The sequence below is a fragment of the Phoca vitulina genome, unplaced genomic scaffold, assembly GCF_004348235.1.
Source record: "Phoca vitulina isolate PV1807 unplaced genomic scaffold, GSC_HSeal_1.0 scaffold25, whole genome shotgun sequence".
Taxonomy (NCBI): Eukaryota; Metazoa; Chordata; class Mammalia; order Carnivora; family Phocidae; genus Phoca; species Phoca vitulina.
In genome coordinates, this window is record NW_022589728.1 from 7,075,330 (window position 1) to 7,088,441 (window position 13,112).

General features: G+C 38.3%; 1 protein-coding gene across 1 annotated transcript in view; it reads right to left on the reverse strand.

Moving 5' to 3' along the window:
- TCEA1 (transcription elongation factor A1) overlaps positions 1-13,112 on the reverse strand; it is a 46,155-nt gene that overhangs the window by 17,674 nt on the left and 15,369 nt on the right. The window contains exon 4 of the mRNA XM_032421770.1: positions 1,336-1,423. Within this exon, the coding sequence (XP_032277661.1) occupies positions 1,336-1,423 (88 nt within the window). The remainder of the gene's footprint in view (positions 1-1,335; positions 1,424-13,112) is intronic.

The window sequence follows — 13,112 nt, forward strand, 5'->3', positions numbered from 1 at the left end:
TATACACACATAGTGGCAACTGGGAGTTCTCTGTTCTGTTCTTACAATTTTCTAAAAGTCTAAAACTATCTCAGAAGAGTTAGAAAACACTGAATACATTTTATTAACAACTGATGTTTACCCTTTCTTAAGCTTACCTCTTTTATCATCAAGTTTAGTTAGTTCTAATGCATAAGACAATAGTGTATGGGATATTAATTACTGTTACTGAACCAATGAGGGGTACATTATCACTTTGGGGAAAATACTAAGAAATAAATGAAGTTAAAATAGGTAGCCTAAAACTTGAGTGCATTATCACATCATTATCACATCAGAATCACTTAAAAAGCTTGTTAAAACCTATTTCGGGGCCCCACCATCATAATTCCTGATTCAGTAGTTCGAGGGTGGAGCCCAAGAATTTGCTTTGCTAACAAGTTGCCAGGTTCTCTGCTCTTAAAGGGACCACACTTTGAGAACTATTGCTCTACATCAGAGTCAAGTGTTAAAATACAAGCTTCCCAAGAACAGAGGAACTGTATTTAACCTACTAGACATGTCACCTACCACATCAACATGCTGGATATTACACAGTTCACTCATTATATGTGACAGGAAAGAATAAATGCAAAGGCCTCACGAAAGCTGAGAAACAATTTGAACCCTTCATTACTGAACTTCACATTTTAAGTTCTTATGAAAGATAGCTAAATTGAGAAGGAAAAAATTTGCATAAAAAGGGAAACAGATCCAAGGCCAAAAAAAAAAATCTAAAAAAGAAATGTGGTAAATAAGGGAAGTAACCACTTGAATCCTTAATCAGTACCTTCATTATCAATTCTATTAGTGCTATCCCAGGGATTCCATTCAATTAAGCTTGTTGAATACAGTGTAAGTAATTTCTCCTTATTTATGTAGTGTCTTCTAAGTCTCTTTTAAATTTCCACGAAAATCCTGTAAGAAACCTTAGAATATTCTATTGGGCTATATACATTTACTAATTCTGTCTGGTTAGAAAATAGAAAAAGGAGGGCGCCTGGGTGGCTCAGTCGTTAAGCGTCTGCCTTCGGCTCAGGTCATGGTCCCAGGGTCCTGGGATCGAGTCCCACATCGGGCTCCCTGCTCTGCGGGAAGCCTGCTTCTCCCTCTCCCACTCCCCCTGCTTGTGTTCCTGCTCTCGCTATGTCTCTCTCTGTCAAGAAAATAAATAAAATCTTTAAAAAAAAAAAAAAAAGAAAATAGAAAAAGGAGTACAGATAGGAGATAAGAGACCATAAATAAGACCATGGAGGAAGTGACAGTCAAATACAACTATGACTTCCAACAGAAATGAATTTCCATAAAGTGACATACCTTTCTTCTCTCGCTTCAGGGCTATTCTGTGATGTAATTGCAGTATCTTTTTTCTTTTCTTCAGGGTCTTTATCTGTTGATGGTCCATCTGAAAATTATGAAATCCCTCAGTTGTTAGCATTTGTTAAAAAAATTACAAAATGGAACTACTGCATGTTATCAGGCTATTGATGCAACAACAAAAAAACAAAAATCCTAAATTTTCAACAGTAAATGAAGTTTATATAATCTATTCTATTAGCATATGTACTTGGGTATTTTTCACAATGCATGCTTAGCATTCCCAAATAAACTCCCTCATTTAGTGGGAAGCACAAATTCGTACGCCAGTGAGAAGCTAAAATGGCGAAAAATATGTTTAAAAATAAAATCTTTAGGGGCGCCGGGGTGGCTCAGTTGGTTAAGCGACTGCCTTCGGATCAGGTCATGATCCTGGAGTCCTGGGATCAAGTCCCACATTGGGCTCCCTGCTCAGCAGGGAGTCTGCTTCTCCCTCTGACCCTCTCATGCTCTCTCTATCTCATTCTCTCTCTCAAATAAATAATAAATAAAATCTTTAAAAAATAAAATCTTTAAAAAAAATAATAGATAAATGAAATGGAGAAAAATCTATAGAACAAAGGAAAGGAAAGAATGCGGAAATAACATCAGTACTGTCATTTTAAAAATGAAAGTGCAAAGCATATATATTATTTTAACAATTTTTCACGAAGTCAAAAAATTTAAGGTAGTATTCAAAATGTATATAAATATTTCAGGGATAGTAAACAAAGAACATTTTCATAGAAAAGACTTCAGGATTAGTAAGGCCTGCCTAACACCTCCTCTATCTTAAATAATCTGTAAAGTAATATAGAGTGCACAAGCTTAAATTTAAGAGGTAAGGAGGTGTAAAATAGATTGGGCCAATGCAATTGTTTAACAATGAAAAGAAACATACGTGTTTAAATCAACCAGAACAGCCTTCTGAAGCTGGGTTCAGAAAATGTTTGGATCTACTGCACAAATTATCCCACTTATCTATCTATATTTTGATCCCTACATAAGTAATAAGAGCTACATAAATACTTTACTTCTCCATATCCCTCTGTATAGCATATAAAAGAACGTATATATATTCGACTGTTCATCAGGACCACCTAGGTAACTTTTAAGCACATCCTTATGCTCAAGCTCCTATTCTGATCCATTCAATCCAAATCTCTGTCAGTGAAGCATGAGCATCAAAATCTTTAAAAGTTCCCCAGATGACTCTAATATGCTAATCTAGATGAGGCTAACTGATAGAGAATGGTCTAAATCACAATTCTAGAACTCATCTTGTAAACGTTAGGGTTACCAAATCCAAAATACAATTCAAGTCCCCTATGATAATGTGTTAGTCTTCACATACTAATTTTATTGCCCCCTTTTATTCTCTACAATTCATTTGGAAGGCCCCAAAGCCTAAAGATGGTAGAAAACAAAGATTAATAACAACACTAAAGAATATAACAAGGACTAGGAAATACTCCAAAATTAAGAGGGTAGAAAGCATGTGAAAGGTGATCTAACAATGCAATACTATCTAACCAGGATCCAACGCATCATACAGATCCCACATACCACTCTAGCAGTGTGAACTGGTGCAGTCCTTTGAGGAAGCAGAGCAGTAAGAGGTGTAAACAGCCTTAAAAGCATTCCTACTATCTGAACATAGTGTCATGGGCAATACAGCAGACCCACAGAGAAGTGGTCCAGCTCTGGACTGAGACTATCTGCAGATCACACTCCACAACCAGTCCAACTGTGCACAAGATGCTTAATCTCTCAGTGTCTCCATTCGCATTAGAAAATGGGAAATATAATGACACCTAACACACTGGGCTCCTGGGAGGGTTAAGTGCATTCATATGTTAAGTATTCAAAACTATGCTCCAGTGTAGCAGTAGTAGTAAATCTGGAAATCTAGCTAATAATCTAAAGAAAAATCTTTAGGCAGAGAGATAGTCATCAAGATATTCTTTATAATAGCTACAAAGTTAAGAAAAAAACATTATCTAACAGGTAAGTGATTAAATTATGGCATAATCACCCAGTGGATTATTCTGAAGCCAATAAAATTGAGTTAATGATGATATAAAAATACAAAAATTTTTTCATTAAAAAAGGTAATATAAGTAAATATACATACAGCATAAAAAGAATTACAGTTGAAACAAAATCCATACACAAAGAAAAAAAGACAAGAAACGCAACAAGATATTAACTGATAGTTGTATTTAAAGAAAGACTTAAGAATTATTTCTTTTCCTCCTCCAATTCTCCATATTTAATGAACATGGAAACCTGTCAATATTAAAAAAAAAGTTTTTAAAGAACTTATAATGAGATCAGATACCTCCAGTAAGTATAAAAGAGTACAACTTCTTTAAAGATTAAATAAACATAACTACAATGTCCGACAAAATGTAAACCATCTTTCCAGAAACAAAAACACATATATATGGTTCTCAGTCAACTTTTTAATTTTTTTAATTAACATATAATGTATTATTTGTTTCAGGGGTACAGGTCTGTGATTCATCAGTCTTACACAATTCACAGTGCTCACCATAGTACATACCCTCCCCAATGTCCATCACCCAGTCATGCCATGCCTCCCACCCCTCTCCCCACCAGCAACCCTCAGTTTGTTTCTTGAGATTAAGAGTCTCTTATGGTTTGTCTCCCCCTCTGGTTTCCTCTTTTCATTTTTCCCTCCCTTCCCCTATGATCCTGTCTTGTTTCTCAAATTCCTCATATCAGTGAGATCATATGATACTTGTCTTTCTCTGACTTACTTCACGTAGCATAATACCCTCTAGTTCCATCCACATCATTGCAAATGGCAAGAATTCATCTTTTTGATGGCTGCATTATATTCCATTATATATATATTCAACACATTCTATATTCATTCATCTGTCGATGGACATCTAGGCTCTTTCCATAGTTTGGCTATTGTGGACATTACTGCTATAAACATTAGGATGCATGTGCCCAATCGGATCACTACATTTGTATCCTTCGGGTAAATAGCCAGTAGTGGAATTGCTGGGTCATTTTCAACTTTTTGAGGAATCTCCATACTGTATTCCAGAGTAGCTGCACCAGCGTGCATTCCCACCAACAGTGTAGGAGGGTTCCCCTTTCTCTGAATCCTCGCCAACATCTCTCGTTTCCTGACTTGTAAATTTTAGCCATTCTGACTGGTATCTCATTGAGGTTTTGATTTGTATTTCCCTGATGCCAAGTGATGTTGAGCACTTTTTCATGTGTCTGTTGGCCATCTTCTTTGCAGAAATGTCTGTTTATGTCTTCTGCCCATTTCTTGATTGGATTCTTTGTTCTTTGGGTGTTGAGTTTGGTAAGATCTTTATAGATTTTGGATACTAGCTCTTTATCTGATATGTCATTTGCAAATATCTTCTCCCATTCTATCAGTTGTCTTTTGGTTTTGTTGACTGTTTCCTTTGCTGAGCAAAAGGTTTTTATCTTGATGAAGTCCCAATACTTCATTTTTACCCTTGCTTTCCCTCCCTTTGGCAATGTGTCTAGGAAGAAGTTGGTGTGGCTGAGGTCGAAGAGGTTGCTGCCTGTGTTCTCAAGGATTTTAATGGATTCCTGTCTCACATTGAGGTCTTCCATCCATTTTGAGTCTATTTTTGTGTGTGGTGTAAGGAAATGGTCCAGGTCTTCTGCATGTGGCTGTCCAATTTTCCCAACACCATTTGTTAAAGAGACTGTCTTTTTTCCACTGGACATTCTTTCCTGCCTTGTCAAAGATTAGCTGACCATAGAGTTGAGGGTCCATTTCTGGGCTCTCTGTTCTGTTCCATTGATCTATGTGTCTGTTTTTGTGCCAGTACCATACTGTCTTCATGATTAATTACAGTTTTATAATAGAGCTTGAAGTCCGGAATTGTGATGCCACCGGCTTTGCTTTTCTTTTTCAACATTCCTCTGGCTATTCGGGGTCTTTTCTGGTTCCATACAAATTTTAGGATTATTTGTTCCATTTCTTTGAAAAAAGTAGATGGTATTTTGATAGAGGTTGCATTAAATGTGTAGACTGCTCTAGGGAGCATTGACATTTTCACAGTATTTGTTCTTCCAATCCAAGAGCATGGAACATTTTTCCATTTCTTTGTCTTCCTCAATTTCTTTCAGGAGTATTCTATAATTTTCTGAGTACAGATCCTTTGCTTCCTTGGTTAGATTTATTCCTAGGTATCTTATGGTTTTGGGTGCAATTGTAAATGGGATCGACTCCTTATTTTCTCTTTCTTCTGTCTTATTGTTGGTGTATAGAAATGCAACTGATTTCTGTGCATTGATTTTATATCCGGCCACTTTACTGAATTCCTGCATGAGTTCTAGCAGTTTTGGGGTGGAGTCTTTTAGGTTTTCCACATAAAATATCGTATCATTGGCAAAAAGTGAGAGTTTAACTTCTTCTTTGCTGATTCGGATGCATTTTATTTCTTTTTGTTGTCTTATTGCTGAGGCTAGGACTTCTAGTACTATATTGAGCAGCAGTGGTGAGAGTGGACATGCCTGTCATGTTCCTGACCTTAGGGGAAAAGCTCTCAGTTTTTCCCCATTGACTATGATATTTGCTGTGGGTTTTTCATAGATGGCTTTTATGATATTGAGGTATGTACCCTCTACCCCTACAGTCTGAAACATTTTAATCAAGAAAGAATGCTGTACTTTGTCAAATGCTTTTTTCTGCATCTAGTAAGAGGATCATATGATTCTTGTTCTTTCTTTTACTCATGTATTGTATCACATTGATTTGCAGATGGTGAACCAACCTTGCAGCCCAGGGATAAATCCCACTTGGTCGTGGTGAATAATCCTTTTAATGTACTGTTGGATCCTACTGGCTAGGATTTTGGTAAGAATTTTTGCATCCATGTTCATCAGGGATATTGGTCTGTAGTTCTCCTTTTTGATGGGGTCTTTGTCTCGTTTGGGAATCAAGGTAATGCTGGCCTCATAAAACGAGTTTGGAAGTTTTCCTTCCATTTCTATTCTTTGAAACAGCTTCAGAAGAACAGGTATTAATTCTTCTCTAAATGTTTGGCAGAATTCCCCTGGGAAGCCATGTGGCCATGAGCTCTTATTTTGGGGAGATTTTTGATGACTGCTTCAATTTCCTTAGTGGTTATGGGTCTGTTCAGGTTTTCTATTTCTTCCTGGTTCAGTTTTGGTACTTTATACGTCTCTAAGGAATGCATCCATTTCTTCCAGATTGTCTAATTTGCTGGCATATAGTTGCTCATAATATGTTCTTATAATTGTTTGTACTTCTTTGCTGTTGGTTGTGATCTCTCCTCTTTCATTCATGATTTTATTTATTTGGGTCCTTTCTCTTTTCTTTTGGATAAGTCTGGCCAGGGGTTTACCAATCTTATTTATTCTTTCAAAGAACCAGCTCCTAGTTTCGTTGATCTATTCTACTGTCCTTTTGGTTTCTATTTCATTGATTTCTGCTCTGATCTTTAATATTCCTCTTCTCCTACTGGATTTAGGCTTTATTAAGCTGTTCTTTCTCCAGCTCCTTTAGGTGTAGGGTTAGGTTGTATATTTGAGACCTTTCTTGTTTCTTCAGAAAGGCTTGTATGGCTATATACTTTCCTCGTAGGACCGCCTTTGCTGCATCCCTGAGATTCTGAACAGTTGTGTTTTCATTTTCATTTGTTTCCATGCATTTTTCAAATTCTTAATTTCCTGGATGACCATTCATTCTTTAGTAGGATGCTCTTTAGCCTCCATGTATTTGAGTTCTTTCCAACTTTCCTCTTGTGATTGAGTTCTAGTTTCAAAGCACTGTGGTCCAAAAATATGCACAGAATGATCCCAATCTTTTGGTACCAGCTGAGACCTGATTTGTGACCTAGGATGTGATCTATTCTGGAGAATGTTCCATGGGCACTAGAGAATAACATGTATTCTGTTGCTTTGGGATAGAATGTTCTGAATATATCTGTAAAGTCCATCTGGTCCAGTGTGTCATTTACAGCCTTTATTTCCTTGTTGATCTTTTGCTTAGATGATCTGTCCATTTCAGTGAGGGGGCTGTTAACGTCCCCTACTACTATTGTATTATTGTCGATGTATTTCTCCGATTTTGTTATTAATTGGCTTATATAATTGGCTGCTCCCATGTTAGGGGCATAGATATTTAAAATTGTTACCTCTTCTTGTTGGATAAACCCTTTAAGTAAGATATAGTGTCCTTCCTCATCTCTTATTATAGTCTTTGGTTTAAAATCTAATTTATCTGATATAAGGATTGCCACCCCAGCTTTCTTTTGATGACCATTAGCATGGTAAGCGGTGTTCTACCCTCTCACTTCAAATGTGGAGGTCTCTTCGGGTCTAAAATGAGTCTCCTGCAGGCAGCATATTGACGGGACTTGCTTTTTTGTCCAATCTGATACCCTGTGCCTTTTGATTGGGGCATTTAGCCCATTTACATTCAGGGTAACTATTGAAAGATATGAATTTAGTGCCACTGTATTGCCTGTAAGGTGACTGTTACTGTATATTGTCTCTGTTCCTTTCTGGTCTATGTTACTTTTAGGCTCTCTCTTGCTTAGAGGACCCCTTTCAATATTTCTTGTAGGGCTGGTTTCGTGTTTGCAAATTCCTTTAGTTTTTGTTTGTCCTGGAGGCTTTTAATCTCTCCTTCCATTTTCAATGACAGCCTAGCTGGATATAGTATTCTTGGCTGCATATTTTTCTCGTTTAGTGCTCTGAATATATCATGCCAGTCCTTTCTGGGCTGCCACGTCTCTTGTGGATAGGTCTGCTGCAAATCTAATGTTTCTACTGTTGTAGGTTACAGACCTCTTGTCCCGAGCTGCTTTCAGGATTTTCTCTTTGTCTCTGAGACTCGAAGTTTTACTATTAGATGTCGGGGTGTTGACCTATTTTTATTGATTTTGAGGGGGGGGTTCTCTGTGCCTCCTGGATTTTGATGCCTGTTTCCTTCCCCAAATTCTGAAAGTTCTCTGCTATAATTTGCTCCAATATACCTTCTGCCTCTCTCTCTCATTCTTCTTCTGGGATCCCAATTATTCTTTTTTTTTTTTTTTTTTAAAGATTTTATTTATTTATTTGAGAGAGAGAGAATGAGAGAGAACACATAAGAGGGGGGAGGGTCAGGGAGAAGCAGACTCCCTGCTGAGCAGGGAGCCCGATGTGGGACTCGATCCAGGGACTCCAGGATCATGACCTGAGCCGAAGGCAGTCGCTTAACCAACTGAGCCACCCAGGCGCCCCCTGGGATCCCAATTATTCTAATGTTGTTTCGCTTTATGGTATCACTTACCTAATTCTGCCCTCGTGATCCAGTAGTTGTTTAACTCTCTTTTTCTCAGCTTCTTTATTCTCCATCATTTGGTCTTCTATATCACTGATTCTCTCTTCTGCCTCATTTATCCTAGCAGTTAGAGCCTCCGTTATGATTGCACCTCATTAATAGCCTTCTTGATTTTGACTTGGTTAGATTTTAGTTCTTTTATTTCTCCAGAAAGGGATTCTCTAGTATCTTCTATACTTTTTTCAAGCCCAGCTAGTATCTTTACAGTCCTCATTCTGAACTCTAGTTCAGACATCTTACTAATGTCTGTATTGATTAGGTCCCTGGCAGTCGGTACTGCCTCTTGTTCTTTTTTTTGAGGTGAGTGCTTCCATGTTGTCATTTTGTCCAGAAGAGAGTAGATGAATGAGAGAACAAAATGCTAAAAAAATGCTAAAATGCTAACACCGACCCCAGAAAAATATAAAGAAATAGAAGAGACCCAAAACCGGGGGGGGGGGGGGGAAACAATATGATCAGGCTGGTGAGTAGAACAGAGCCACACAATAGATTTTTGGTGTATTTTGGTTTGTTAGAAGAAATTGCCTCCCAAAATTTTAAAGAAAAGAAAACATATATATACAAAAATAAGGGTAAATACAATAAAGGGATGAAATATGACTGTAAAGATGACAATTAAAAAAGATTTTTAGGGACGCCTGGGTGGCTCAGTCAGTTAAGCGGCTACCTTCAGCCCGGGTCATGATCCCAGGGTCCTGGGATTGAGTCTCACATCGGGCTCCTTGCTCAGCAGGGAGCCTGCTTCTCCCTCTCTCTCCCTCTGCTTATGCTCTCTCTGTCAAATAAATAAAATCTTAAAAAAAAAAAAAAGATTTTTAAAAAGGAATTGATGATAAGAAGTTGGTTGAAAAAAGAAAGGAAAAAAATTTTTAAAAAAGAGAGAATGTGATCAGGTGGGAGACTAGGACAATGTCATACACTAGATTTAGGGTATATTTTGGTCTGCTAGAAGAAACTGTATCCCAAAATTTTAAAGAAAGAAAAACTTCTATATATACAAAAAATAAGGTTAAATACAATGAAGAGATAGAATATGACTATAAAAATGAAAAATTTAAGAAGATTTTTAAAAAAGGAACTGATAAGATGTTGGCTGAAAAAGAAGAAAAATTCAACTAAAAAATAGAAAAAGAAAAAAATAAAGAAAGTTTAAAAAATTAACTTTGAAAGTCTAAAGCATCATGGGAAAAAAGCCGTAAATTCTATGTGCTGTATTCCCCTAGCGTTGGGGTTTTGCCGTTTTCATTGATTGGTAAATTTGGTCTTGGCTGGATGTTCTTACTGATCTTCTGGGGGAGGGGCCCGTTGCAGTGATTCTCAAATGTCTTTGCCTGAGGCGGAATTGCAACACCCTTGCCAGGGGCCAGGCTAAATCATCTGCTCAGATTTGCTCTCGGTAGCTTTAGCTCCCTGAAAGCTTTCCGTATAGCTTTGGAGGATGAGAGTGAAAATGGCAGCCTCCCAATCTCTGGTCCCAGAGGAGCCGAGAACTCGGGGCCTCACTCCTCAGTGTGACCTCAGTGAAAAGCAGTCAATTGCTCCTGTCTTCCTGGTCTCTGGCCGCACTCCGTACTCACCCAGCCTGTGACCGAGCATTTCTATCTCTGGCACACGACCCCGTTTGGAGTCTCCAAACCCAGCAGATCCCTGCGGTGCGCTCCCGTGCCGCTCCTCCAGGGGGAGGAGGACGGGGTCTCCCCGGATCTGCTGCTTGTTGTGTCCCTGCTCAAAGAGCAGTGGCCTGACTGTGCCACAGATCATGGTTTATGGCAACCCCGAGCTACGAATCCACTCCTCGGCTCTGTCTTTGCAACCAGCTTCTCTGCTCTGATACCTGGGAGCTCTGCCACACTCAGGCACCCCCAGTCTTTCTGTGACTCTGGGGGTCCTGAGACCACACTGTCCCACCGAGGGTTTCACCCCCCACTTAGCCACTGGAGTGACGTCCCTCACCAGAGCAAACTTCTAAAAGTTCCAATTTTGTGCTCCGGTGCTCTGTCACTTGCCGGTAGCCGGTGATAGAGGCTCCCTCCTCTGCAGTCTATCTTCCCGAATATCGCCTCGGATTCACTTCTCCGCACGTCCTACCTTCCAGAAAGTGGTCGCTTTTCTGTTCAGAGAGTTGCTGCTATTCTTTTCTTTGATCTCCTGTTGAGTTTGTAGGTGTTCTGAATGGTCTGATCCCTATCTAGCTGAATTCCTGGGGTCAGAAGAAATTTAGGTCTCCTATGCCTCCACCATCTTGCTCCTCCCTCCCTCACTCAAGTTTCTATGGCAAATTCTAATTACTTTAGAATATGGAATTAGATTTTTTTTAAAAATTTTTTAAGATTTTATTTATTTATTTGACAGAGAGAGACACAGTGAGAGAGGGAACATAAGCAGGGGCAGTGGGAGAGGGAGAAGCAGGCTTCCCACAGAGCAGGGAGCCCGATGTGGGGCTCGATCCCAGGACTCTGGGATCATGACCTGAGCTGAAGGCAGACGCTTAACGACTGAGCCACCCAGGCACCCCTAGATTTAAAATTTAAATGAATTATAAACATAAAGTTTCAGTTTACCTTTAAAGACTAGATTTTTTTTAAAAGCTTTTTATTTTGAAATAATCTGAAGCTTGCACAAATGTTTTAGAATGGTGCAAAAAACTTTACTCAGGGGCACCTGGGTGGCGCAGTTGGTTAACAGTCTGACTCTTGGTTTTGGCTCAGGTAGTGATCTCCAGGTCCTGGGACTGAGACCCACATCGGGCTCTATTCTCAGCGGGGTCAGCTTGAGTTTCTCTCTCCTCTCCCTCTGTCCCTCCCCCTGCACTCTCTCAAATAAAACTTTAAAAAAAAACTTCACTCAGATTCCCCAAGTGTTAATGTTTGGTATACTTGTTTCCTCATTCATTCATTGCCCCCTACTATACACATACATGTGTGCTGCATGTACACAAACACGTACACTATTGTGTGCACACATATTTCTTTTGAACCATTTGAAAATCAATAGCAGATATCAGGCTCCTTAATTCCAAAATACTTCACTATGTATTCCCCAAGAAAAAAGAAATTCACTTATATAACCACAGTAAATACTTAGTAAATTTAATAATGATACGATACTGTTTACTTACCTACAGCCCTTACAAAAATTCTGTCAATTTTCCCAATAATGATCTTTATAGCAATTTTTCTTTTCTGGTCCAGAATCCAATACAGGAAGATCTGATTTCATTTTCTTAAGACTAAACTTTTTAACTTTTAGGGGCCTTACAATTTTTAGTTCCTAGTTTCCAAGCTCTTGGAAGTAATAGGTTTTTTGTTATTATTACTGTTTCCTTTGAAATTTTAAAAGGTTCAACTTTTTCTATTTTTCTCTTCCATGTAAGGCTAATAACTGCTTAGAGAAATGGCTGATTCCAGGCTGGGGAAGGGAAGACAGAAGAACCCAACACATTTTTTGGTTCCAGGATATAAAAGAGATAAAATTGAAGGGGTTTGTCAAGCGGACACAAGAGCCGGTTTGAATGGGTGCCCACTGGTCAAATCTGGGATAATATAAATATCAAAATAATATTAACAGTAATGGATTATAATCCATGTTATAAAATAGGAATCCACTAATAGAAAAATAGCTGGGAAGTAAAAGGAGGGTTCTTTCTTGTAGTAGTAGAATGATTTATAAATACTGAAGAAGTGGAAGAGTTAGAGAATCACAATTTTGCAACTACCAAAACTGCCTTTATAGGGCGGTTTGGGCAAGAATTGGTGGATACTAAATGTGGGGCGGGGGGAGGTCTGATGAGAAGCAAGATAGTTTCAGGGTCTTAAAGTGTCTCTCACAGAATGCCTATTAGATACAATAAGAAAAATGATAAACTATACAGTGTATGCCTTGACTTGATTATCAAAATTAACATCATCATCAATGCCTCTGGATGTGATAACCTCAGAAGGACACAACACACTTAAGTAGTATTCCAACTACGGATTCACATCTAATCATGAGAAAATAACAGATAAAGTCCAAATCAGGACTATTTTAATCTGCTATTAAAAACAAAGATGAAAACTAGATGGATAAATAAACAAATAAAATAAAAACAAAGATGAGTGCTTATATTCTTCAAATTGTCAATGTCATAAATAACGTATGAAGGCTTAAGAACTATTCCAGATCAGAAGATTATGTCTGTGATCCTAGACTAGATCTTGTTCTGAGAGGGAAAAAAAAGCTATAGAGAACATCACTGGGACGCCTGACAAAACAGGAACCTGCACTGTACATTACAGTACTATACCAATGTTAAATTTCCTGAATTCCCTATATTATGATTACATAAGAAAATATACTTGTTCCAAGGAAATACACACTTAAG